General features: G+C 39.4%; 1 protein-coding gene across 2 annotated transcripts in view; it reads right to left on the reverse strand.

The window, feature by feature from the left end:
- The window catches only part of pdlim2 (PDZ and LIM domain 2 (mystique)), a 32,674-nt gene continuing 7,907 nt past the window's right edge, over window positions 1-24,767 (reverse strand). For both annotated transcript variants that reach the window (XM_072388230.1, XM_072388231.1), the window contains exons 3-10: window positions 22,899-23,050; window positions 19,499-19,568; window positions 19,150-19,301; window positions 18,081-18,144; window positions 6,565-6,683; window positions 2,156-2,304; window positions 1,312-1,423; window positions 1-884 (exon numbers count right to left, since the gene is read on the reverse strand). In XM_072388230.1, coding sequence (XP_072244331.1) covers window positions 692-884; window positions 1,312-1,423; window positions 2,156-2,304; window positions 6,565-6,683; window positions 18,081-18,144; window positions 19,150-19,301; window positions 19,499-19,568; window positions 22,899-23,050 — 1,011 coding nt within the window. In that variant the 3' untranslated portion in view covers window positions 1-691. The remainder of the gene's footprint in view (window positions 885-1,311; window positions 1,424-2,155; window positions 2,305-6,564; window positions 6,684-18,080; window positions 18,145-19,149; window positions 19,302-19,498; window positions 19,569-22,898; window positions 23,051-24,767) is intronic.

Here is a 24,767-nt window from a genome sequence, read left to right on the forward strand (position 1 = left end):
ACCCATTATTTCTGCTCAGAAATTCAGCTTACAAAAGAAATATAGATCAATTCAAGGGTCTTTATTCTGAATCTAGCGCAGGATTCACAAACTGTGTGTCGATAACAATTTGTCCCAACCGTCCTTTCTCTCACACTCTCTCGCACACACCCACACAAATGAAGAGAAGGCATGCAGGAGTGAGATGGCTGCTGTGTGGAAGCCATCACACTTCTGCATGTGAAAGCATGAACCCCTACACACCCACGTAGCACAGTCTGTGAACAGAATACCTATAAAATTGCATGCAGAGTAGGGAGGTTAGATTTTGGTCCCTTTATGTCGGTACTGTTCAGTTTTCCTAAAGCAATGGTTTTATATGTAAATCTGGCCTAAATACAATGTGATGTGGCTTGAGTCCATGGCAGCTGTGAATTGTTAGAGCCAAGAGTAACCTAAAGAGACCGTAGAGGCTGGGGCTATATGGAAAACAAAACCCTCATTCTCATACGGTTACAAGTAAAGCAAGAAAGTGTATCATAATATTGCAAAATAGGGTTAAATGTGATCAGAAATTAATTCCTCTAATGTCCAACCCCATGCATCAACCCAAGGTCTATTACTCAGATGGAGTCAGAGTTAGATGAGGTGGCGTTTCAGGCAGACCAGCAGCTCTCCTCGTCTAGAGAAGGGTGGGTGCGATGTGGCCGACTCATTGACGAGGGGACACGGTAACATGAGGGGAACTGCCTGGGCCCTGGTACCTCTCTTTGGCATGCTTCTCACAATACATCACATCTCCAACCCAGAAGTGTCCTCTCATCCTGAGGTTAAGCCCGCAATCTGTGCAAGTGTAGCACTCTGGGTGGCGGAAGCGGTCATCAGTGATGCGCACTGCCTGTGTGCTGTGGACAGCAGTCAGACGGCAGAAAAACACGATGAGATGAGAAAAAAGATGAGATCAGAACGACATGTGCAAAGGTCAACACCAATTTAATTAGTTTCCTTTATATCAATGTGTTCATTTCTTATATTAGTTCCACGTATATGACGTGCTAATGGAAGTCTATATTTTGTTTCATGTTCTATGTATTATACATTTTTAGGTTTTTATTTCTTTGTGTTGCATCTGCATCTTTTGGTCCGTCTTATTTGGACTATGTTATAATTATATATATTTTTTAGGTCCAATAAGGTTAACATAATAAATACCACAGACATGAAAAATTTAATTAATCTCAGCTGTGTGAAAAATTTTCTTGCTTTCCCAAATTGAATGCCACATGCATGTAATCCCGGTGAGCACGTGACTTCATGTGACTGAAGACTTACACAATGCTGGTGCCACACTTCTCACAGGTGTGGTACTTGCTGACTCCTGCTATTGGTGCGCTTGGTGTAGGTGTGGTAGGTGAAAGCTTCCCTGGAAATCGCAGGGCTGCCTCTGGAGACAAAGATGAAAGAATGTTATCACTATGTGGATTTCTTGTCATACGTATTCATCAAAGAACACATTGAGGTTTACAATGTGATCCAAACAGACATGTTCTCTATACAGAATGTTTTCACCATATGGATGACATATCCAACAGGAATGGTGTCAAGATGCTAATGCTACCAGCAAACAGATGGGATGGGATGGGATAGCAGATAGAAGTCCCTGAAATAAACCCTCAGTTCAAATCTTAAAAATGGATATTGTAATGTTTTTACATAATTCAGCCAATTTCCCACAACTTTTTTCATAAACACATTTAAATACAATAAAATTTTCATAGTTAATCTTTCTTCAAACTTCTGACAGCTCATAACTTGGGTGGTTATGACAGGTAGAGAAACAGGTTATCCTCAGTTGGAAGACTTGTAGTTCAATCCTGAGGCCCTTCACATGTTGAGGACCTTAGGCAAGACACTCCCAAATTATTCTTGACATGTTCATCGGTGAATAATTGTAGATTGCTACAGGCATAAAGTGCATATTAATTTCAAGAAGGGTTGCATGTGTTTGTGTGAGCGACTGTATGACAAACCTTTTTGGAACCGAAATAATTGCTAAAATGTGCTACTTAAGTGTGGACTTAATAATGCCAAACCTTTAACTGATTATGACTTATTAAATGGGAGTCTGTCCCTTTTCAATTGTTAATTTTAGTCTGTAAAGGAGAATGTTTCTAACCTTTCTCATCAGCCTCCAAGACCTCTTGTAGCATTTTAAAAGTGTTGGACTGACGAGGCGCTGTGCGGGACTCTTTGTTTTCCTGGATCATTTTGTATACCTCTGAATCCCTGTCGAACTTCTGCATGGCAAAGTCAGAACTGGAACTGCTGCAAAGGGAACCCAAAACAATATATAACAGGTCTATACATTCATACAAGGTCTCACATAAGAGTCAGGAGGCCAAACGGTAGGAAACCCCTTATTTTACCGAAGGGGTTCTTATGACCCTTGAAAAGACAAAAACAGAGAGGATATAAGGCTTACAGCTGAAGCTACTTAACAAAAACAGCAACAACAGTTCTTCAATCTTTCAACAACTATGATTGTAAAAGTGATATAAGGCATGAAAAATAACAGGCAAACTTTGTTTTTATAGTCTTGTAAACTGAAAAATAAAGACTGATTGACTACGTTACTTGACAGCATTACTATGAAGTCCACTTGAGAGATGGGGAAAAGAGGAAAGGAGATGAAGGTTTCACTTCAGTGGGCACTGTTAGCTTATTGATCAATTGGAACAGTTCCTGGCTTTAAAAGTGAATCCCTCTTCTGGAGAGGTGGAAAAAGTATGACATTTTATTGCTTCTTTCACTGATGTGTGGTTGACCTGCTCATCCACCCTTGCTGAAGAAACACATGCATTTAGACTGACAGGTGTCTTGGTGTAACAGAAGAAGCAAAAAGACTTAAAGTTATATTACTGAGCCTATGTATTCATCTGAAGGGATATGTGGATGTTTGCTGTCATTAGGAACCGGTTGACCAGGTACACAGTCAGGCCAGGTGTTGTTTGATGCCTTCCACCTGTTGTCATTCTGTCAGCCAGAATCAGTTGACTAAACCTGACCGTTCCACTTCTTTTCACTCCCTAACAGAATGCCCAGATAGTTTTTCTTTAATGCACACCTGCTGTGGGAAGCAACTTCAAATAGTCAATGACCTCACTACTGATATTGCTGGTATTTTTTGTACATACAAGGACAAAGTTACAGTCCATAATAAGCCGGGCTGCATCAAAACTGGCCACAATCAAGATTCATATACACTCCTGCATACTGGATCTGATTAAGCAAACAGTGTTGAGACAAATCCTTTTTTAGTAGAATCCCTCACCTTAGTTGAATGATAATATAAATTTAGAAAACTTATAGGAGGGTTATGTAAAATGTTACAGGATTATCTGAGTCAATAGTTTTGATGAACAACAGACATTAGTATTTACTTTTTTCAGAACTTTGTATTAGGTCTGTGAAACTGGAGTGGGGTTGAAGTCAAGCGAAAGAATTGGCCAGTCAATAGCATTTCACTGATAGGAGGGGAGAGAAAAAAAACAAACAAAAAAAAACTGCTGGATGTATTGCTGTCCAGCTGCACAATCCTACAGCTGATGGATGAAGAAAGCTCTGGACTATTGGCCTTGAGCAAAAATCTTTTTGCTAATAGAACTACAAGTCAGTAAACATTAACATAGCCTCAACAGGACACGACAGACAACAAATATGTTAATGAAACAAATGCAGAGTCTGTCCTCTGTATCAGTGAGTATGGTTCAAATTGAAAACAGACCTCTGAAGCACAACCTCCAAGTTTTCCACATGCTCTACTCCACCCTCTGCTATCCATTTCCTCTTTTTAACTCACAATTTTCTGACAGAGACTTCTCACAAATGAAAAGCCTTCAAAATGGAAAGCAATAGTAATAGAACTGAAGGAGAGAGTGAATGGGATGCATCTGAACAAGCAGTCAAGCTCATGGACATGTAGTGCAACGATAATAAAGTATTGAAACTTCAGGATGGGTCCCCCAGTGTAAGATGTGGACGTTCTCCGATCCACATTATATAGTTATATACACATTCTACCACTCAGACAAATGTGTTGCTGGCTTCCATACCCACATTTGGCCCAGAGGAGCAACGATAGCAATCTAGTCAAAGCAAAGACTAAACATGCATGTAGCCAAAACACATCTAAGGTCACAAAGCTAAATTCCATCCAAATTTCTGAACCTGATTCCCTGGCAGCACAGCTATTAAATAAAACCTCTGGACATATAAAAATGACACAACTCACCTCAGAAAGGAAAGGGAACAAAACTATAGGAACATAACTCCAGAAAATGTTTTACTTCTAATGCTACTGAGCAACTTAGAATATCTATAAGAAATAAAACAATATGAATACATACACACAAATGCAGAACACATACCTCTATCTAAACCAGACGAGACTGAAAAACAAGAGCCTGACTGAAAGGTGTGCCTCTGGGCTTAAACTCATTGGCCACGCGGCATGAAGGGGTGGGCAAATGGGTGTCACTGGACCTGTGATTGGCTAGAGAGGAGCAGGGAGAGGCTTATTGTGCAGGCTGGGGGCTCCAGACTGGGGGCCGATCAGGGGGAGAAGTAATTAGTCTTTTTTGCAAATATAGAGTTTTTTGGATAGGACTACAGTTGCTGACACGTCATATCGCTTGCCGTGGTTACCCAAGGGGGAAATGGGGCCAAAGTCAACCATCCTGCACTGTGAAAACAGTCACCAGCTCCTCCATAGCATGTGGACACAAAGGATTAGGAGAGGTACAAAGAGAAATATGTTCATTTTTTCGGAGGCAAAATACATTCCAAACAATGTTCAGAGAGCAACACCTGCACACTGGGAAATTTCCAAAATGCTGAAAATTAACTATCATTTATTGACTCCAGATGTAAGCACAATCGTGTCAAAAACCAGGAATCAGCTGCACAAAAGCAGCAAATTTAACAGCTGAATAACAAAAGCTTCCAACTAATAAACTGATTTCACATATCTCTCAGTCCATTTGCACTTTAAGTTAACTTTTGAAAGGGTAACACTGGCTGCCAGTACAAAGAAATGTTTCTAGAAGACATCTTTGATTAAACAAAAGAAAAAAGAATGCTTCCAGACAATGCCCCAGATAATTTCATCTGGCTGATGTGAGCAATTTTCTGAGTGACAATATAAAGTATAAGGTTGTAATTACTTTGTAATTACTATTTTTATCATTATATATATCACATAAGTCAGAATAACAAGCTGGTTTCCCATGTGTGATGGAATTTTCCAGACATTTTCTGAAATGGCTGCATGTGAGAACACGAATGTCTGCATCAGATGAGGAGCAAGCCTTCTAATATCAAGTAGAACTAAGCTCATGTTTGAATAGAGCAAGTAATTCTCCACTGATTCAGGGAGACATGCACAGAAATATTGATCTAACTTTGGTATTGGTCAATATTCAACATGTTGATTACAACTGACCTGTTGGAAAATAGGATAACATGAACCAATTGTGTTTGCCAATAATTTTCTAGTGCGTCTGGCCTGTGTCAAAATGACTTTGCCCTGAAACTGAGAAGATTTCTCATTTGATTTTGTTAACAGAGTTAGTAATGGTTTAACAGGCTAAAAAGTATTTTTAGTTTGAAAAGTAAATATCCTTAATAATCCTTAGTAAGTAGCCTTAAATTCAGGTGAAGAGGTGTGTGCCAACAAATGCGGCTGTATATAAACTCAATATGGATCATTAGGGAGCCTCAAGGGGCATCACTGATGTTCTATAAACAAAACACAGCTTCTTCTACAGCATACTCTTTGTGTCATGTATGGCCTTCTGTGGTTTGAGCAGGCACCTCTCTGCATTGTTTCAGCTATGAAATAATTTCTTATAGAGTAAACTTCATTCTGACTTAAACAAATGTGAATGGAAAACAGCAGAGAAAGTCTGCACCTAATTCTCTAGACATTCTCTGGTGTACAAGCGTGTGAAAGCTGCTATGCAAACATAATACTTTTGCAGTCTGATATAAAATGTTGTCATTGTGTGGTGTAAACACAGGCAGAACATCTGCACAATATCTACACTGACAGCTGCTTAAATCATGTGTTTACGTATGTGCTGGTGCCTTCATGATGTCATGGGCACCTAATGGCAGTAAAGTCATCTGTCCACTACAGAGATTTAAAAAAAAAAAAAAAAAAGAAATTATACAGAGCCTAATTAAAACCAAAATTCTATGAATTTTTGGCATTAGCATGAAATTGGTGGTTGTACAATAACTTCCACAGTCCTGTGGGTGGCACTGAAAGGGTGCATCTACAGTGTACACACTTTTGTTAGACAGAGCACCAATCCAATACTGTGAAGAAGCTGTAGGCTTTGCTTTAAAGTCAAATTACTGAACAGAAATTAGGTACATAGGCTTTTAACCCACTGAGAACCAATGCAACAAATGAGCACAGCTGGATTCTGCATACAATATACTATAAGAATATAGATTTCAATTTCATATCCATGTAGTTAGTAAATAAAAGTTATAAATAAAAGAGTTAAAAGCAGATTGTACCTGCGTCGAGGGGACATGGGTACATCCCGGTCGATGGGGCTGTGGGGTGAGTATCGTCCTGGTGGAGTCGGGGTCCTGCTCGACACAGAATTATGTCTGAAGTCTGAAGGGGAAAACTCCTAGGAGGGGGAGGAAAGCAAAAATTAATGCAAAAGAGACTCGGTAGGCATAAAAGAAAAACTGCAGCAGCTGTAACTCTACAGTCCGGAGGACTCCAACAAGACAGTGTGCAATGGGACACAAAAAGAGCTTTGTTCAGTTCACAGGCAGGGTTTCACTGGCACTGTTACTGGATCACTGCACCACCAAACAGTGTTTGGATACAGAACAAATGTAGCATCCTTGTCACAGGAAGCTCAAAATCTGAGAAGACTGCAATTATGACAACATGGAATCAAAGTCAAACCTGTCAAGATCTAAACAAAAGATATTTGTCAGTAGCTTAATGAGCACCACATGAGGAAACACTTCATGGAGAACAGAGGAAATCATCTTCACACATCTTTGGTTATCACTGAAACCTGGAGACATTACTTCCTTTTATGTGATACATAAACAGTACACTCTGTTTAATGTTTAATGAGTTTCTATGACACCAGTCACACCCAACATTCCTCTTTTGGTTACAGCTCCTGCTGCTCAGCCTTGATCACAGCAACCAACAAACATTTTTTAAAATCTAGATTGTCATTAATAATCAGCATTGTGTTTCGAAGACAAACTGTGTGGCTACAGATGTTTGACACCAATTTCAGTCTTAAATAGTCTCCAGATGTTGTGCAAATTTCACATTTATTTATGGTGGTCAGGGTGTCGCCCAACATGAAATGAACAACATTGTACACTCAGCCAAACTGAACACTTACTATACAAACTCTGCTAATCGGGGAGGAAAAGCCACTTATGGGTGGATAGTTTTTGCCTTTTGACAGAAGAGGGCGCTACATACCAAGTGAACACAATAAGCTCATAAACAGCTACAAGACTATATCTCAGCAGATGTGCCAGCAACTTGTAGCTGTTCTAAACAGACACCAAAATGATGAGTGCATATTAATATCATTAAGAATTTATTCATTTATTCAACCTGAGCCAGATAAATAGGGACACAAGTGAAAATAGCCAAAGGCACATGTCCATGAACACTCAACACCAGGATTTAGTCGACACGATACATATATCATTCGAGACACTTTTACTGTTAGGAATTCCACAACTACAACCCTGTCTGGTGTCTAACCATGTCCACCTATAAAGCTGACCATTTACCGATTGAAAAAAACAAAACAAACACACACCACAATATTTCATCAAGCAGGATGACTTAGTTTACAAAAGGAAAGTTTTCTCCATAATCCTTCAACTTAAAAGTTTGCTAAGCAACTCATAACTTCACTTTAGTCCTATGCATAGTCCAGCAAATCAAACAATCCCCAGACGACTCAACAGCACAGCATTTACAATAAAGCTCAGAGTTTTTCTTCCTTCAACAGTCACCAGCTGGCATCAGTGTTACACAGGCTCCATCCAAGACAAAAAAATGGCTCCGCCCGACTCTTTGAACCAGTCTGAGAATTAAGTTGAAGCTTAACGCTGACACAGTGGCATGGATGGAGTCAAAGATTTTGTGATCAATGCCAGCACCCGCTTCCAATTCAGAAACTCTTTGAACAATGTCTCTGTTCTCAATTGAGTCCAATTTTCCTCTTCTTTTTCCCTTAGTGAGTGGGCAGATTAGTGGTGCATGCCAGGAAGCCTTCAGCATAAACGATCACTGGGACTGCTCTACGCGATTCCTCCCAGGATAAACCCATCATAATAACTCAAGGCTCATAAGATCACGCATTTCATATTATCAGAGTACAAGAATAGAGACATCCATGTCCTCTCCTGCTGTGAAGCAATCTAAAGGGCATATACCTGATGGAGATGCATGCTTTAGAGATTCTTTCAGGTAGTGCTAGTGAAGCCACACAGAATGTGTATATGAAGCCACACTAATGCAAACCAAGAATGTCTTATGTAAGTGTCTGCCTTTTGACTGTAGATTTTTACGTTTTCCAACGGAATAAGAGTTTAAAGCTAATATCACAATCTATGAGACCCAAGAGTAATGCAGTGAAGTTAAGAAAAAAAACAAAGAGAAAACACAGTTGTGAGCGTATAAAGGAAAACATGAAAAAAAACAGCACACCCAAAGCAATTCTCCCATTAACATCATTCATTCTACAGGGTCCAATGCCAGAATTTTACGGCAGTAACCATGGCAAGGCTGGCATTGAACTTAAGCTACTGTAGGTTCTCCACAACATCCTTGCTCTAGAATCATTACTATTCCATTGCAAGCCATCAAACCATTACTCACGGTTGATCTAAGAGCTACAATGCATTTGATAAACTGCACCATGGCAGTGCCAACAATGTCCCTATGTTTTATGCACCATCAAACTCAGGGAGGGGCACAGGCGAATTGAGGAAAGCCCATTATTTTGTCTTGCATAGTTATATGGCCATAGATGGGAGAGAATGCTCAAGAATATCAGCCAATTTTCAGTGGTTCCTGCGGCTGCCAAGAGGAGGAAGCTCTGATTAAAGCTGCACTGAACTGTAATCAGGAGTTCATAGTCAACAAACCCAAGATCATTAGGGCAAGTCACTGGTATGCTGGGCTGGCTTTATGCTGCACATTCAATAACACATCCAGCTATTCATTTTCCAACCTTTAGGTCAGCCATTTTAAATGTTTTGCTAAGAGGGAGTGTGAGAGCATGTAAACATAAACTTTAAGTAAAAAAATAATATAGATATATATATATATATATAAATAAAAGTAACAGAGTTATAACGTCATTTACGGACATTAACACAATGAGATTCAGAAAATGCTTTATACACCACTGTCATTTAGCTCTGATGAAACCATAACCACACAGTCTGAGAGCAGACTTGCAAAAAACATTAATCATTTATGAATAACTAAATAATTCAAACCAACTATAGAACTGATTAATGTAGTGATATTATGTAGCTTATGTAGTGATATTTGATCCTATAGAAAGTGACAAATACATTAAAAGTTGTCAGTCCACTTTTCAATTTTCTGAATTTTTTGCAAGATATGGCACTGGGCAGCAGAGTGACCAGTGCATTAAATATTGCAGTCCAACTATGAAGAGTTGCTGAAGCATGCTTATTTATTTGAATTATCAATCAGTTTACTCTCATTCACGGCAAAGTCGAGGGGCATGAAGCTTATTCTAGAATTCTTTGTCTGATAGACAGGGTACACATGGAACATGGTGGGAAAAAAAATCTAAGTATTTGAGACGATTCAACCATGTGGTTCCTTAGACATTAGTAAATGTCAAAGAGGTTTGTTTGCCTTTAATGTGGCAAAACCACACGCCTTGCAGCGGGTGGATGGTTTGTACTTTAGGTACTGCTGTTGGAATGGTAGTCTGAGCTCAGTTAGTGCATGTGCTAGTGTGAGTTCTCAGGTTAAGTACCGATTGTTTTCTCGTACAGTGTGACATGCTTTGAGAATTATAGAGTGCAATTTTGCTTCCAAACTTTCAATTGCATGGTACCCACAAGCTGTATCACTGTTTTCAGAAGGGCATACCCTGCAGAAGACAGACTGCTCTAAACAGGGTTGTAAAGGTCAGGAGTTTGCCGTTTTACGCTATGCCTGTGATATTTTGACCAAAGCATGCTACAGACATGAAGAAATGTGAACGTGAGAAAACATGAAATATGAAATGTGGCAGTTCACCTGTGCCACACCTCTGAATTTACTGTGAAGCATTGTAAAGCATTTTTTGGATAATTGCACTTATTGTGTTCCTATTAATGATCAAGCATGTGGCATGTTAGACAAAAGATCTGGTACACAACAGTGGAAAAATGTGAGAAATAAAAGACAATGACTGTAAAATACAAATATGGCTTTGTCTAGGACTGTCCACTGCAAGACACAAACAAGGAGGAAATGGCAAACTGAAGTAAGGGCAGCTGTTTCAGATCAAGACCAATGGAAGACATTTGGGGCAGAGCCAGCAGAGGAGTCTTCAGTCTGGCTCCAAGCAAGCCACTCTGCATCATCATTACCACCCTGCAGCTTCAATTACAGGGCATTGGGCAGCAGCACATAGAAACGATGCCTAGAGCAGCTTATATTTTGGGAAGCCTGGTGCTGCTGTGAGACAGTGCCATAACTGCTCTCTCTGTCTTTACCACAAACATGAATGCTGTACTACAATGTGTTGAGGAACACCAGACATTTTGGACTGGGTAATAATCTGAGCAGTGTTCGGGGCTTCCCATCTATCGATGTGCAATGGTGGAGGTCCTGGGCACAGACTAAGGATCACATTAACGTCCATGTTATCCACCGTCACTGATGGACTAAGCCTCGTGCCTTGTAATTATGTCTGAGCAATGGTGCATTACACAAAATGAGGCTGAAAATAATACTTTATCTTGTATCAAAACTCATGTCATTTCCATTCTTGACCATTGTATTCCATCACATCTCACTGCTGCTGGTTTATGGGAGGTCAGAACTATAGTTCTGACTGCAGTAATGATACGAGGGGATCAGGATATTGATGGGAACAGAGTCATGATTTCTGGTGTTATGACTGTTTCTTTATTTCAAAACAAGCACAACCACCTTAAAAAGGTGTTAAGCTGAACAGAGCCCTTCCAGACACGTACTTTGTAAAGCTTTACAACCAAAATTTGCAGTATATACTTTGCTACTTTGGATCTTGTTGTTTCTTGTAGTGAAGGGGACTTTGAAAAAGACAGATAGTAGAGGAAGGATAATATTGCATAAACTATACTGCCAAATGCTGGCTTACACCAGTATTGGACTTCAAGTGAGTCAGACAAAGTAACAGCAAATCCTATAGAAGATGCTTAAAGCAGTCAGTTTCCTTCATTCTACACGAGCACCGCAGGTTCAACACATAATACAAATGAATGATGATTTCCAATCATAGGATTTTGTTTCTTTCTTTTATCACATTAAAAATAGTAACATTGTTACATACACTGTACAGTGTCCAGTCCTTACTACAGCATATGGAAAAGGCTTTGTAAGTAAAACTCAGTCTTCTCAATCCTCTAATGCATTAAACATATGAATTCTTGGTATGGGCTTACATTGTCCAGCATTCAATAACAAGAAATAAAGTGTGACAGATCTTGGGGATACCAGGGCTAATACCACCTCCTCTCTCCATTCATTCACCATGGCCACACACACAATCAAACTGATTGATATAAACCATATGTGCAAGATTAGAGGCCAAGCGAACAGTAGTGGGACGACGTCAACAGGATGCCTGAACATTCAGTAAGTAGTATCCTGTAAGTACTGACACCGTCAGCTACAATAGAGAAACTTTTAGTTTGTTTAAGTATATACTGTGAGACATGTCTAGCAACAAGGACACCATATTAGTTTCTCTGAGCTGTAGTATTAGTTTAACGGGCTGTACATGATTCTTGGCGCTCAGCACAATAAATGAGGATAAGCCAGAATGTGTGAATTATGATGGAATAAATGGCACACTGAATTCTTTCAGTCCTTGAGAGAAGCAAAAGTAGCCTCATGTGATTGTAACGTAGGTGGTCTGAGGGAGGCACTCACCCACACTGCCACCAAATTTTAGAGACACAATGAGGGATGAATGCAAGTCTGAGGGTTTATTTATACATGAAGGGTGCCATGAGAAACATTTTTTTCACCCCCCATAAATTCCCCAAAAAAATGGTTTAAACTGGAGCTGCGTATCAAGCTCATTAGACATCTGGAGCTCATTATGGTTGGACAAAATGCTGTACTTGTGTTAATTCATGGTCCAAGGATGCCTCTACTCATTTAAAAGAAAAACAACTATGAATGCTGTGTAAAATGTAAAGAAAAATAGAATGCAATCATAACACCACATGAAAATAGTACAAAACAACATATCAAACATTGAATATAAGAAAAGTTACTTGAACAATACACCCTCATTTTGAACAATACACAGCAACATATTTCAAACAAATGACTGGAAAAAATGTGCAATGCTTGGTGAAGAAATTGGCAAAAAACAGTTGTCGTGACCATTTGTCAACTTGTCTTTCTTTGATCGTTAAATGCAATTATTGGATAGAAGCCTACTTATAATTTTGTAATTAAACTAATCCTTACAATAGCTTGTTCCATTTCAACCCTTACAATGTTCAGCAAAATGGCTGTCTCACCCCAGAGAGGCCGACTCTTTTGGAAATTAAGATGGGGAGGGGATCAATCATTGTCTCAAAGACTATTGTGAATCCAAGTGTCACAAAACAGGAGCTTTCCAAAGTCTACATACCGATACTAATACTGAATATTACAATTTTGACTAATGTGGTCCTTTACCCACACTATGCTAATACTATATGATAGATAACATCCCCCCACAATGGTGGTACAACTGTAATAGTTAATGAGTCTGACAACATAACAATGTGTCACTCTGTTTGATCTCACACAAATGTATAGACAATGACACAAAAAAAAAAACCATTTTCTACAATATAAAACAGCAACATTGAGAACTTAAAGGATATATTTCAATGGGCATTTAGAATTAGTGCCAACATAAATCTAGTGTAAGCATTTATGGGGTCCCAGTGTAGCAGAATTATTCTAGTTTTAACTGCAGATGCCATTTTGAAGTGTAACAATTTAGATTTATGACCAGCCAATGCAGCCCTTGTAACCACTACGCTTAAAATATAGGTGTTGTAGGTATAAAACAGAGAATATAAGCCAACATGTCTACTTGCATGAATACACTGAGGGGCAGTTATTAACCTTGTTCCCTTGACAACAACTTTAGGAATGTTGACATATCATTCAACCACCTTCGTAAACAGAACCAACTAGTAAAAAAAGCCCATCTCTCCCCGCCAACAGTTTCCCATAAAGCATGCAGGGCCAGCGGTCTCCACGAGTGTGCCCAGAGGACTGGAAAGCACAGGGAATCAAAAGTGCCTCAGTTTGCTTTTCTACTCCAGGGGAAAGAAAAACAGACAGGCTGATCAATCAGTGGGGATAAGGGGAGGCATGCTGCCCATGGAGTGGCCACAATGGACCCCAAGCTTAACGGTTAGCAGTCCACGTGAAAAGGCCTCACACCGGCCAGTCACAGAGCTCACTGTGCAGAGAAGAAAACATCCCTCTGCTGAAGCCACAGCCAGCAGTGCTCCCCGAACACCGGCTCGGCTTAGCACAGCACCAACATGCCAAACCAAACAAGAGGTCCACTCACGTCAGTCCTGAAATAGTGGATCACTCAAAGCCATCATCGTCAAGCATAAGATATGCATGTGTGTATTTAGTGCTGGATGAGACATCAGTACAGATGAAGTGCATTTACCCATACAAGTTTAAACTTATGATGGTAAACATTTAACCAACTTTAATTTTAACCTACACTGTGGCTCACATTTTTGTTCATTTAAAAAGAAAAAAAAAAAAAAAACCTTTCTATTTCTGGAACACCAAGTCATTATTTCTGCTCCAAAGCGATGATCGCAGATTTGCACTCTAATCCACCACAACCTTGAAATTAGAGCAACACAAAGTCTTCTGTTGGTATGCAAGCTAGCCTGCTGTGAGGAAAATGATGAACAAAAATGTGTGGGATAAAGGATGTATGGATAGATATCTACCCTGCCCTTTTTCAATGAGAACCTTGGTGACATTTCATACAGCCAAGGCCACTCTACCCAAATTAGCATTGAGAGGAAAAGCTTGGTTTACCATGACCTAAAATCATGTGTCATCCTACACTTGAAAGAATATTTATACATCAGTCTTTGTGTCCCAGCACAGCATCAAGCAACCCACTAAGGAAACCCTCAGCAACCTATAAATGCATTAATTATAACCCAGACAGCGAGCCTGGCCTTAATGGCCGAGTGACGGGTCATGCGTCTTGAAAAGCAGTTTCGTTTTGGCCCTGCTCAGAGCAACAGAGACTTTGTGGTCATTCTTGATTATATAAACAGATGCTCTGAATCATGACAGCAGCCGGCGACCTCGGACACAATATCATGCCTAACTTTCAGGAATCTAAAAATCGTTTACTTTTTAAATCACTATGGTGAGCTATTAGATTTTAAAGTCACATCATAGTATGATAAAAAATAACCACAAGATACAATATCACACCCATTAGAGCATAAACTCAATTTTAGAATCTGAAACTTAAACAGCATTACTTGCTTCTTCATACAGAGGCTTCCCACAATTGCCAAGGTTACAATGGCTGTCCTTTAATTTAGGACAGTGAAGCAGGGCCCATGCCTTTGGAAGCTTGAGATCACAGCTGAGCCCATTGCTGTAACTGAACAGTCCCTGCACTCCCAAGAGTTGTGCGATGGCTTCGGAACAGGTTGGGAATGTCAGCAGACTCCCTAGTGTCCACTCTGCTCCAGCCTGACCCCCCCTCTGTTTAAGCTCATATCACAACAACAGGCTTTGTGACATAAGGGGAAAAGCACCACCAGCCTTCCACAGCATCTGCCATCACAGCCACTATTGTACAGGGGCTTTTTCTCAGGATATCCAACACCACAGAAAAGGGGGGGATCCTGTTGCGCATCTCGCTCTCTCAACTCAGAGAGCCAAAGTAGGGGTGGAAAAACCTTTTAGGGGCTTTTCAGTAAAGTTGATCACCTGATACAGCAGTACTCTGCACCTCTCAGGCAGGACAGAGGCCCTTGTCATGGACGCTACACATCTCTGCTCACTGGGCTGCTGTGTTCATGCCAGCCTGGGCAGCATAATACACAATGTATCCAAGGCAGGCCCTTCTCCCAGTCATCCTCAGCAAGCACTATGAAAGAACTCTACTCACTGAACAGTGTAGCAGAGTGAGGCTCACCACCACTTAAAAAACAAACAAGACATCCCTTAGACGAAGGAATCAGGCAAACCAAAAACCCTCAAGCTGATTTAATTCAGAGATACTAAAAACAGTTGAAAATACTCAAAAAAGGGATTGCTGAGGATACAAGGCCAAAAGGATTTTAGGATAAGAAAAACGGATGAGGAGGATGGGAAAGCAGGCAACTCCATAAATGCCACAAACATATTAGTCTCGCCTGACAGGAGTGAATCCCTTCTGAAAAGCTTGCTGATGAAGCTCTCAGCCACAACACAGCTCCTAATGTGTTTTTGGGTAGGCCAACTATGGTTTGAAGGCAGCCACATCGAGGCAGGACTGCACAGTGGGTTTCTGAATGTGGTTTTAGATGCTGAAAAAAATATAACCATATTTCACAGTGGCTTACAAGGTCTTTAGTTGGAGATAACACATGGACACTTAACGGGATATCAATTATGTTGTACTGTGTATAGTCATCCAAAGATGATAATCGAAGACTGCTCCAACGTGCCACTTAAAACACTACAGTGGTGAGTATATTGATGGAGTTAAGATGCTCACTGAATACCTGGAGTAGATAACTGGAGTAGATGATGGATTAAAAGAATAATAGGGCCCTTTCTCTTAAGGTGTCAATCTATGCATCCAAATGGTCCTCAAAACCCTGGATGAACAGCTAAATTACCACTAACCACTTAACCTCAAGAGAAGCAGCATTACCTCTGCAAAATGGAGAGATGCTGCCATGTGGTAGGACCGAGTGGGGTGTGATACATGATATCCACCTTGGTAAGAGCGAGTCAGAGACCTGATGCTTATTAACATTATGGGGTCAACGGATGATGATCTTCCTGGCCATTTACTGTATGAGATATTAATAATCTTCTTATAATATGATTTTTAATTTCAAATGCAGCTGCAGTTACTCTTTGTTGTCTGGCCACGGTATTACTTGCATTGATTCTTTCTTGCTCCAAGTTTTATCTTTACTGCATGTGTTAACAAAAAAATAAATACATAAATCAACCATTTGTTTGATTATCAATAATTGGTATCAACTTTGAAAAATCTATTTCCATATACTGTCTTCACACAGATTTCTCCTGCACAGCCATGTTGCTATAAAAGAACTTGGAAAGACACAGCATGCCATGTGGTTTTGCAGTAGTTACAAGAGTAGTCTCTGCCTTGCATTCCTAAAAACAACATGCTTTGCTGGGACCTGATTTCTCGCAGGCTTTGAGTGACTTAAGTTTTTCCAAACATTTCTGACCAGTCATTACTGAAATAAAATATATCTTTATCTCCCAAGTGACCCAACCTGACCCATGTTACAGCATGGATAGACGGATTTATCGTCCTGCCAGCGTGAAAGATATCTAAACTATCCTGACAACAGTCAACTACATCTTAAACTTCACAGTGCTGTGAGTGACAACATGCAAATAAAGAATCCAAACTTGCAGCGATATCTCATAGCTGGACAGTCTCAGCCAGCTGCCTCTTTAAAGGAATGCCTGAATGTTTTGAAGTTCAAACCTCTGGATATTTATCTAACTTTATGTAACATCCAAATTTACAAAAATGGCTGGAATCCTTTGTGCCACTACAAAAGGTCTTGTATGTTTTTTCCTGCTCTGTCATTTCACATGTTCTGTCATCAGTGGGACCCAAGCATGAGACCAAGTATGTAAGCATAGCTGAAATAGTTCATGATGAACTTTCCCACAACATTTCTCTCTTACTGAAGTCCTTCCAGACGCCTAAGTCCTCCCTCATAGTTTTGTTGGTGGAGGGGTAAATGGATCATAGTTTGGCCAGGGTCTGTCTTTCTATATTTTACCACCTTCTGTGACTAATATGTCTCCATTCAGACAGCTAAAGGTTAAGGCATTGTTCTGATACAAAGTAATCTTTTTTTTAAGCAGTCTCTGAACTAAAAGGCTCCAAACTGCTGTTAAGTATAATGCCAGGCGTTTTCAAAGACTGACCTTTGTAGCTTATATACTCCTTGTTATAAAAATGCCAAACCCTGGTATCCCCTGCATTCACTATGACGTGCAGTACACTTTTCATAAACCCCTTCCAGGGAAACTTCTGTGGCATCAGAAACCAACTCAATATAGAAGGCAAATAATGTTATTCTTTCAAACTGAGACAGCGTACTCAAAATAAACATTCTCCAAAATCCTCAACTGTACTGTCTGAGTGAACTGCAGCCTAAAACTACAGCGACAGATGCATGACAGATTCACTGTTATGGAGCCAGTAACATGCTCCATACATCAAGCAAATAATCCTGATATATAAATTAAACTAAAAGTATAAAACTCCTTTTAACAGAATTCAGACAAGGGCCACATCAAACTGCCTGTAGAATACAGTAAATCCACACTGGATAAGAACCAGTTTCTTCCAGCTAATTACAGATATGTGACGGCTGTAGCTCAGCCACACTTTAAGCAGGGTGGAAAAGCAATGATTAAATGAATGGTGGAAACCTTATGAATATAAATCCAAGTGAAAACTTGCTATAAAGGTAATAGTTACTATGCAAATGAGGAGTTAGCTGAAACCAACCTGAGACAGTGGTCTTGAGAGCCGGTTACTCTTGTCCTCAGGTGACCATGAGCGCAGGTGGACACTGTAAAATACAGACAAAAATAAATCAATGACACAAATGTTTTAATTTGAGCAGTAGAAAGTAAACTGACTTTTCTTTGCCGCTTGTCCAGCAGTTCCATGAGAGATCTTTTCAGAGTGCATTGTGAAAATGTGGTAGACTTTTTTCCTTAATCTCTAAAGTCTGGTTATATAAATCATAAAAAATAAAAAAAAGACATCTGATTGATTATCAAAGAAAAATTCAGTAGCTGGTGACTGGTGCATATTACCTGTATTCATTGTGTGATTAATATAGAAAAACAAAATTAACTGAATAAATTAATTCTGTGGACATATTTTACTGCTGGGCAGATTTTCTTTATTTAGACAATGTGGTGTCAAATATGATCCAGTAAAACTTGTACAAGAGCAAACAAATGTACACACTAAGAGACCATGGTAAAAATTCCACATTCTGTCTTTTGTTAAAGTAAATGCAAACGGAGGAATGTGATATCCTGTGCATATCCTTTGTTACAGCAGCACAACCCCATGGCTCCACTTTCTGTGTGTTACTCTCATACCTATTGACTTGCCTGTTGTGGAATCAAAAGAGCACTTGCTGAAGCCTTTTAACCAGACCAGACCTATCTATATAGTGAAGAGCTGTTTTTTTTTTTTTTTTGAAAGACTTGACTGTCCATCTGAAATGTAGAACTCTAAAAATGTATTTTTTGACTACATTCATACTGAAAGAATTTATTTTACCTTTATTCAAGTTGTGATTTCAAGTAATCAGGCAAAAGGTGTGCAACTTCATACAATGTAACACTTTGCTTTTGTTACATTGATAAAATGTAGAGGATTCTCCATATTGGGAGGTTGATTTTTGTCTCACTTCTCATTTTAAGCATAAAATTGGACAACGGGGAATTCATAATCCCATTTCAACCAGCTGTGCATTAAATTCTAATTTGTACTGTCTGCCTGGATAATGTAAAGCATTACACTGATATAAAAAAAAACATCAAGTAAAGGAAGCTACTTCTTGTTCATGGTCGGCGTCAGCCTATCTTTCTTCCTGTCTGGGCTGGCAGGAGGATCTGGCGAGTAGGTTCCTGGGGACAGTGATGCAGGACTTGAGATTGTGTACTCTCTGTAGTTTTGGTTCTCATCTCGACTCACTATAACTGCCTCCTAAAAAAACAAAACAAGAAAAGAAACACAGAAAAATGATGATGAATAAGTGTGTTCATTTTAACTTAATCTTTAAATTAATCTATATTCTAATTAGAATATAGTTGGGGGGGGGCAATCAGTTTATTTAGGAATCTGATGTTATGTCATCAAGGCCAATTACAGATTAAATTTTTCACAGAGGTTTCAGTACTGACCTGGAATCGTCCTGTGAGCCGTTCATGGGTGTTGAGGCCATTGGTCTGTCCAGGACTGGGAGGTTCAGGTCTTGAAAGGCAGAAAACCACAGAATTCAATTGACTATTAAAGAAAAACCTTATCTCACAACCAAAAGTTTAATTCCCCAGCAATGCACCTGGGTTAAAGTCATATCCCATAACTGTGCAATTTAAAACAAAAGTTAAAGAAGAAAAGAAAAATATCAAGTAAGGCAGTAAAGAAAACTCAGGCTAGATAAATAAGCAAAGTCTTAAAATTGCTCTTAATGGCATTCTGGACAAGCTGATGTTCTCTAAAGTATGAAAAATCATATTAAAGAAATTGCAAGGAAAATGCTAAGTGAGGGTAAAGTAATCTCATTCTTTAAAGGTCACAAGTACAAGTGAACTTCATTGGACGTGCAGGCTAGTAAAAATTTAAGAAAAAAAATATGATATCCCTTTTGCTTAATGCTCTGGAACATGTCCACCCATATGTTGCTTGAATTCTTGGAGATAACCGCAGAAGATGAGTACTGCAGAGTCTGTCATCCCCTTTGAAAACATTATCTCCATCTCTTTCACCCCTCTAGCATTTGACTTTTTTTTGTTAAATAGAAAATGGATTCTAAGCTGAAGTTGGAGGGGAAAATATGAGCAGTGAGCGCCAATGCAAACATAGAGTGGCCCCCTGGCTGTAAGTCCAGAGACTGACAGTCTCTTGGTTGAGCCTGAGGCACACAGGAAGGTCGAGATGCCTGTGGTAAATCACCCAGAAGACACACCTCTAGTGGGCTCGCCTCCACTTACTGCAAGGGAAGGAGATGGTAAGATGAAGAAAACGGATACAGCATCCATATGACACGTCTCTCCCATGACCTGTTATAGGCCGGAAAAACGTACTTATATAAACTAGAACTGTACACCTGCGAAATGTTAATGCGTGCTCTAAGCTTCTACTTTGTACCCTATCTATCAGGACAACCATGGGATTATTAAAGGACAGTAAAACCAGCTTGACCAGCAAGCAGATGTCTAGACCGCAGGTTACAGGTTTCCTTTTAAGAAGAATTTGTGGGAAAAATGTTGACTTCTAGCCAAAGATAAGTTAAATTAGCCTAAATCAGCATTTGAAGCTGCTCACAGCTGTCATTGAGGAGACCCAGAGTAACCTGCCTCCAAAAATATGCAATCTAAGAACTTCACTCAATTCTGAGAAGTGACGAAACACTATTATCCAGAGCTAAAGAGGATTCAATTCACAAGACAAGACATTCTTCATGTCCAGCTTTTGCCTAGACTAGCGTAGAAGGGCCTTTGTCACAAAAAGCACAAGAATGAAACTTGGGGGGGTGTCACAAAGAAAAGATTGTCTGTTATATTGTGAGGTTAGATTATCCTCACTACAGGCTAAGCCACTTGCTTGTCATTTTCATATAATATCGTAATCCCATTTAGCAATAAGAAAATACTTGTGATCTTATCAAGATCATCCTGACTTTAAAAATAGACAGAATAGGCCCAGCAGAAGAAATTAACACACTGATTTAGATGTGTTAGGAGCTATAATACAATTAACAGCTGTAACAATAAATCACTGGTTACATCTTTATTACTGCAATTTATTTCCTAGTTTGTTTGTTTGTTTTTTCCTCACATATGTATGAATTCATAATCTCAGGAGTTTTATCCAAATAACTTACCTCTATCCTAAAGTTTTGTAATTTTTTTTTTTCCAAACTTATGATAGCCCCAATTTGCTATTATAGTGAGCAAAACTTAGTATTAGGCCATTCCCTGGTTAACTAAATAGGTTGTCATTTAAAAATTATGTCACCCGAATTTCAGTAATGTTGCCAATGTGATTTATTCATTCATTCATTTTTTTAACCTTTACATTTAGATGTCAGATTTTTCTTCAGACAAGAACTCGTTCTTCTAAAAAAGCTAAATACTAATTTAAGAAGAAAGAAAAAGTTTTCTGAGCTAAAAAGAAAAAATTAAAAAAAATAATATGAATGTAACCAGATATTCAGCACAAAAATCCAAAGAAAAGAAAGCAGAAAACCAGTGTGCTGTCCAACTATGGGTTGGCGGTAAAATTCTACCCAGGAGTTACTCTGAAGGTTAACTCCATTAAAGAGAGCAAGGGGATCAGAGAGTTTAACAGGCTTTGGTCAAAATGACATCAGCCACAAGGCATCAATGAACAAGGAAGTCTAAACAAGAAGCTACAAACAAAGCCAGATTGAAATGATTTGAAAGGTTAAGAGTGCTGGTGTGGCTGCTTTGCAGACTATAAATTTTTTTAACAACAGACTATGATGAATGTTGAATGAGCCGACATCTCCGCACAGAGTTTAAACAATTTTTTTTCTTTATTTTTGGGATGGGTTGATACACCCTTTGTGATCACAATCAGTGCCCACATCACTGCTTTGTCTTCCAGCTCAGCATCTGTTTTAGGCCAAAACACAGAGTGCCCTCACCTCAGCGAAGAACAATACAAGCACTATACTACCCTCTATGCTACCTTCTTGGGAGCTTTTCTGAGCATAATTCAAACAACTAATATCTTAATTATCATGCTATCTATTGAAGCATTCTATTGCATTAAATTCTGCGTGCCTTACAAATTGCCCCCTCAAGGACAAATAAACTCTTATGAATTGAATTGAATATACTTGAGAAGTCACATTAGGACAGAAACCTGCAAGGTGCATCAAAGTCTTGAGTTCTGAAAACTACCAACAGTTAACAGAGTGGGATTAAAGACACAGCCGAGCTACAGAGGGGCAATGTACTGGGCAGACAGGGAGTAATGGTTTTTCTGGCTTGGTGGGAGACATGAGGTCAGAAAGGAAAAATTCACTCACATGGACGTAGGACATCCGAGAAGGAAGTACGTGGAAGCGCGCACGCGTGTGTGTGTGTGTGTGTGTGTGTGTGTACACAACAAAAGAGAGGCTAACAAAAACAAAGTAACTTGGGGGGGTAACAGTGACCAAATGAGAATTTAGGGAGGACCTTTAATCAAAATGCCAGCCAACAGTAGTCTTGACTTAAAGGAGAAGCTTTTAAGTAGCCAACTCCCCGTCATCCAAACAAGGTCTGAAAATCTCAAAACAAAGTCTATAAGGAGGGACGAGAGGAGGGTACAGTGTGGCTGTCAAACATGCTGGTATTTCCCCTGATTACAATCAGTTGTTTTGTTTGTACAGTGCTTGCCTGATAGAGGTAAAAGAAAGATTATGGCATTGGCAGAAAAATCAACACTGGGGACATAAAAATATTTTTATGAGCAACTCTGCTAAAGAGGGTTACTTTTTTTTTGTATGCAAAAACTTTAAGTATCTATAGTGCAAACATTAGTCTAACAGCAGATCTGCATACTGTTTACCTCTCCACGACCAGCTGCAGATGGGTCTTAGAGTTCTTAATTTTGTTCTGGGCCTCCACATTGAGCATGTCTGATGTGTTCTCCCCATTGATCTCCAATATTATGTCTCCAGGTTGCAGGTCTGCTTGCTCTGCCTTGCTGCCCCCGTTGACCTGTCAAACAGAGGAGGGAGCTCAAGTTAGGTCCTTCTGGCCTCAAGTTCTAACAAAAGCCTTTAGGGATACTTTCCATGTGGCAAACATTAACACCTCAGTATCTTATGACTGAGTAGACAGTCTGACAGTGGTCGACTTAGCAAATGAGAAAAAGATTTGAGAGTTGCTTCACACTTGTTAAATCCTTAACACAAATGTCTTCATCTATACACAAAAGTGCTTATATAAAAACACCAACAAACACACAATAGGATTTCTCTCATACGAATCAAGGAAGTGTTGGACAACAGCGGATATAATCATGGCTCTCCAGAGAAATAAGCGTGAAACTCAGCATAGTTATATGCACAGTTGAGTAAAGCTACAATCACAGTTTGACTTGGCAAGTTCATTGGACAAATTTACTTGTTCCAGTATTCATGCTCAGGAGTGGAATTAAGTTCTTATCATTATTATAGTTCTACTCCAAAAAGCAGTGCACTGTGAAAAAGAAGCAAGTATAGCTGAATTCTATGCACAGGTGTTGTATTAAAGTTACCCATATGATGATTTTGTAAAATGATGATTTGGTTATAAATTTTTTTTTTTTTTTAAATTAAAAAAAATTAAAAAAAAATTAAATAAAAAAAATCAGCTTTTTTAAAATCAGAGCTGAGGGGCAGTCTGATAATTATTTAAGCGACGGCAAGTCGACATCATCTTAATGGGCTGATTAACACAAAAACGTGCGTTACTGTTTCTACAAAAAGAACCAAAAAGATGGTACCTTAGAGCATGTACAGAGAGCCAAAGACAAATTGTCTAGGGCAGTAGCGTATACATGCAGGAGTGATTAAAACCCAACTACATTATTTGTGTGAGTTAATCCGACCAAAATAGAAACTTGATTTTGGGTGGACCAACATATTTGCATGCATTGTTAAAGTCTGGTTTTGGTCGAACTGTATCTATTTTTTCTAGGGTCATTAAAGCATGGTGGTTTGACGAGACCCGACTTTGGCAACCAGCTTCACTGCATGTCGAAGCCCACACTTTACCACCACATCAGAGGGAATTCCTCACTTTTGGGCTAAAACATAACATCCATGTCATGACTCTCTGCTTTAGTCCAGGGTCTCAGCGATACACCTTCACACAGGTCATCTTTAACAAAAACTAAAACAAGGACGTTAATGCTGCAACATTAGAGGGACGTAGGGCATTTGCCACAGTGCTGGCTTTTTTCATTCATAAATAAAGCAGAACAGTCCATCAGTGCAGATGGACACCACTTTCAATAAAAATGGATGCAATAATAAAGCCGGTTAGCAGTTTGTTAGTCAATTAAGCAAAGTATGAGGACAGAGGTGCCATGTCTGTGAGCCCACTAGAGAGACAAATAAGCATCGCTATGGTGACCCATAATGGTGCATGCCTTGTCTGATCAGGACATCCTTGGTTTCACATAAACTAAGATCAATTGGGGACTATTCTAGTGTCTAAGACCAAAAGAATCAAGGGTAAACTGTCTTTCAGACCAACAGCAATAAAAGAGGGCATCAATGTCAGTGCTGTGCAAACGCCAAACTATTCAGATGTTCCAACCCCGACTACTTAACCAGAGATGGGCTAAAAGAGGGCGTTTCTCAAGCTGGGTTTTTCAAACAAATTTCAGTGATGAAGTTGGTCCTTCAGGAGGAATTCCTGTCACTTCACAGAGCTGTTTGAGATTTGA

This window comes from Leuresthes tenuis, unplaced genomic scaffold (genome assembly GCF_036924035.1).
Source record: "Leuresthes tenuis unplaced genomic scaffold, fLeuTen1.0.hap1 SCAF_6, whole genome shotgun sequence".
Classification (NCBI taxonomy): domain Eukaryota; kingdom Metazoa; phylum Chordata; class Actinopteri; order Atheriniformes; family Atherinopsidae; genus Leuresthes; species Leuresthes tenuis.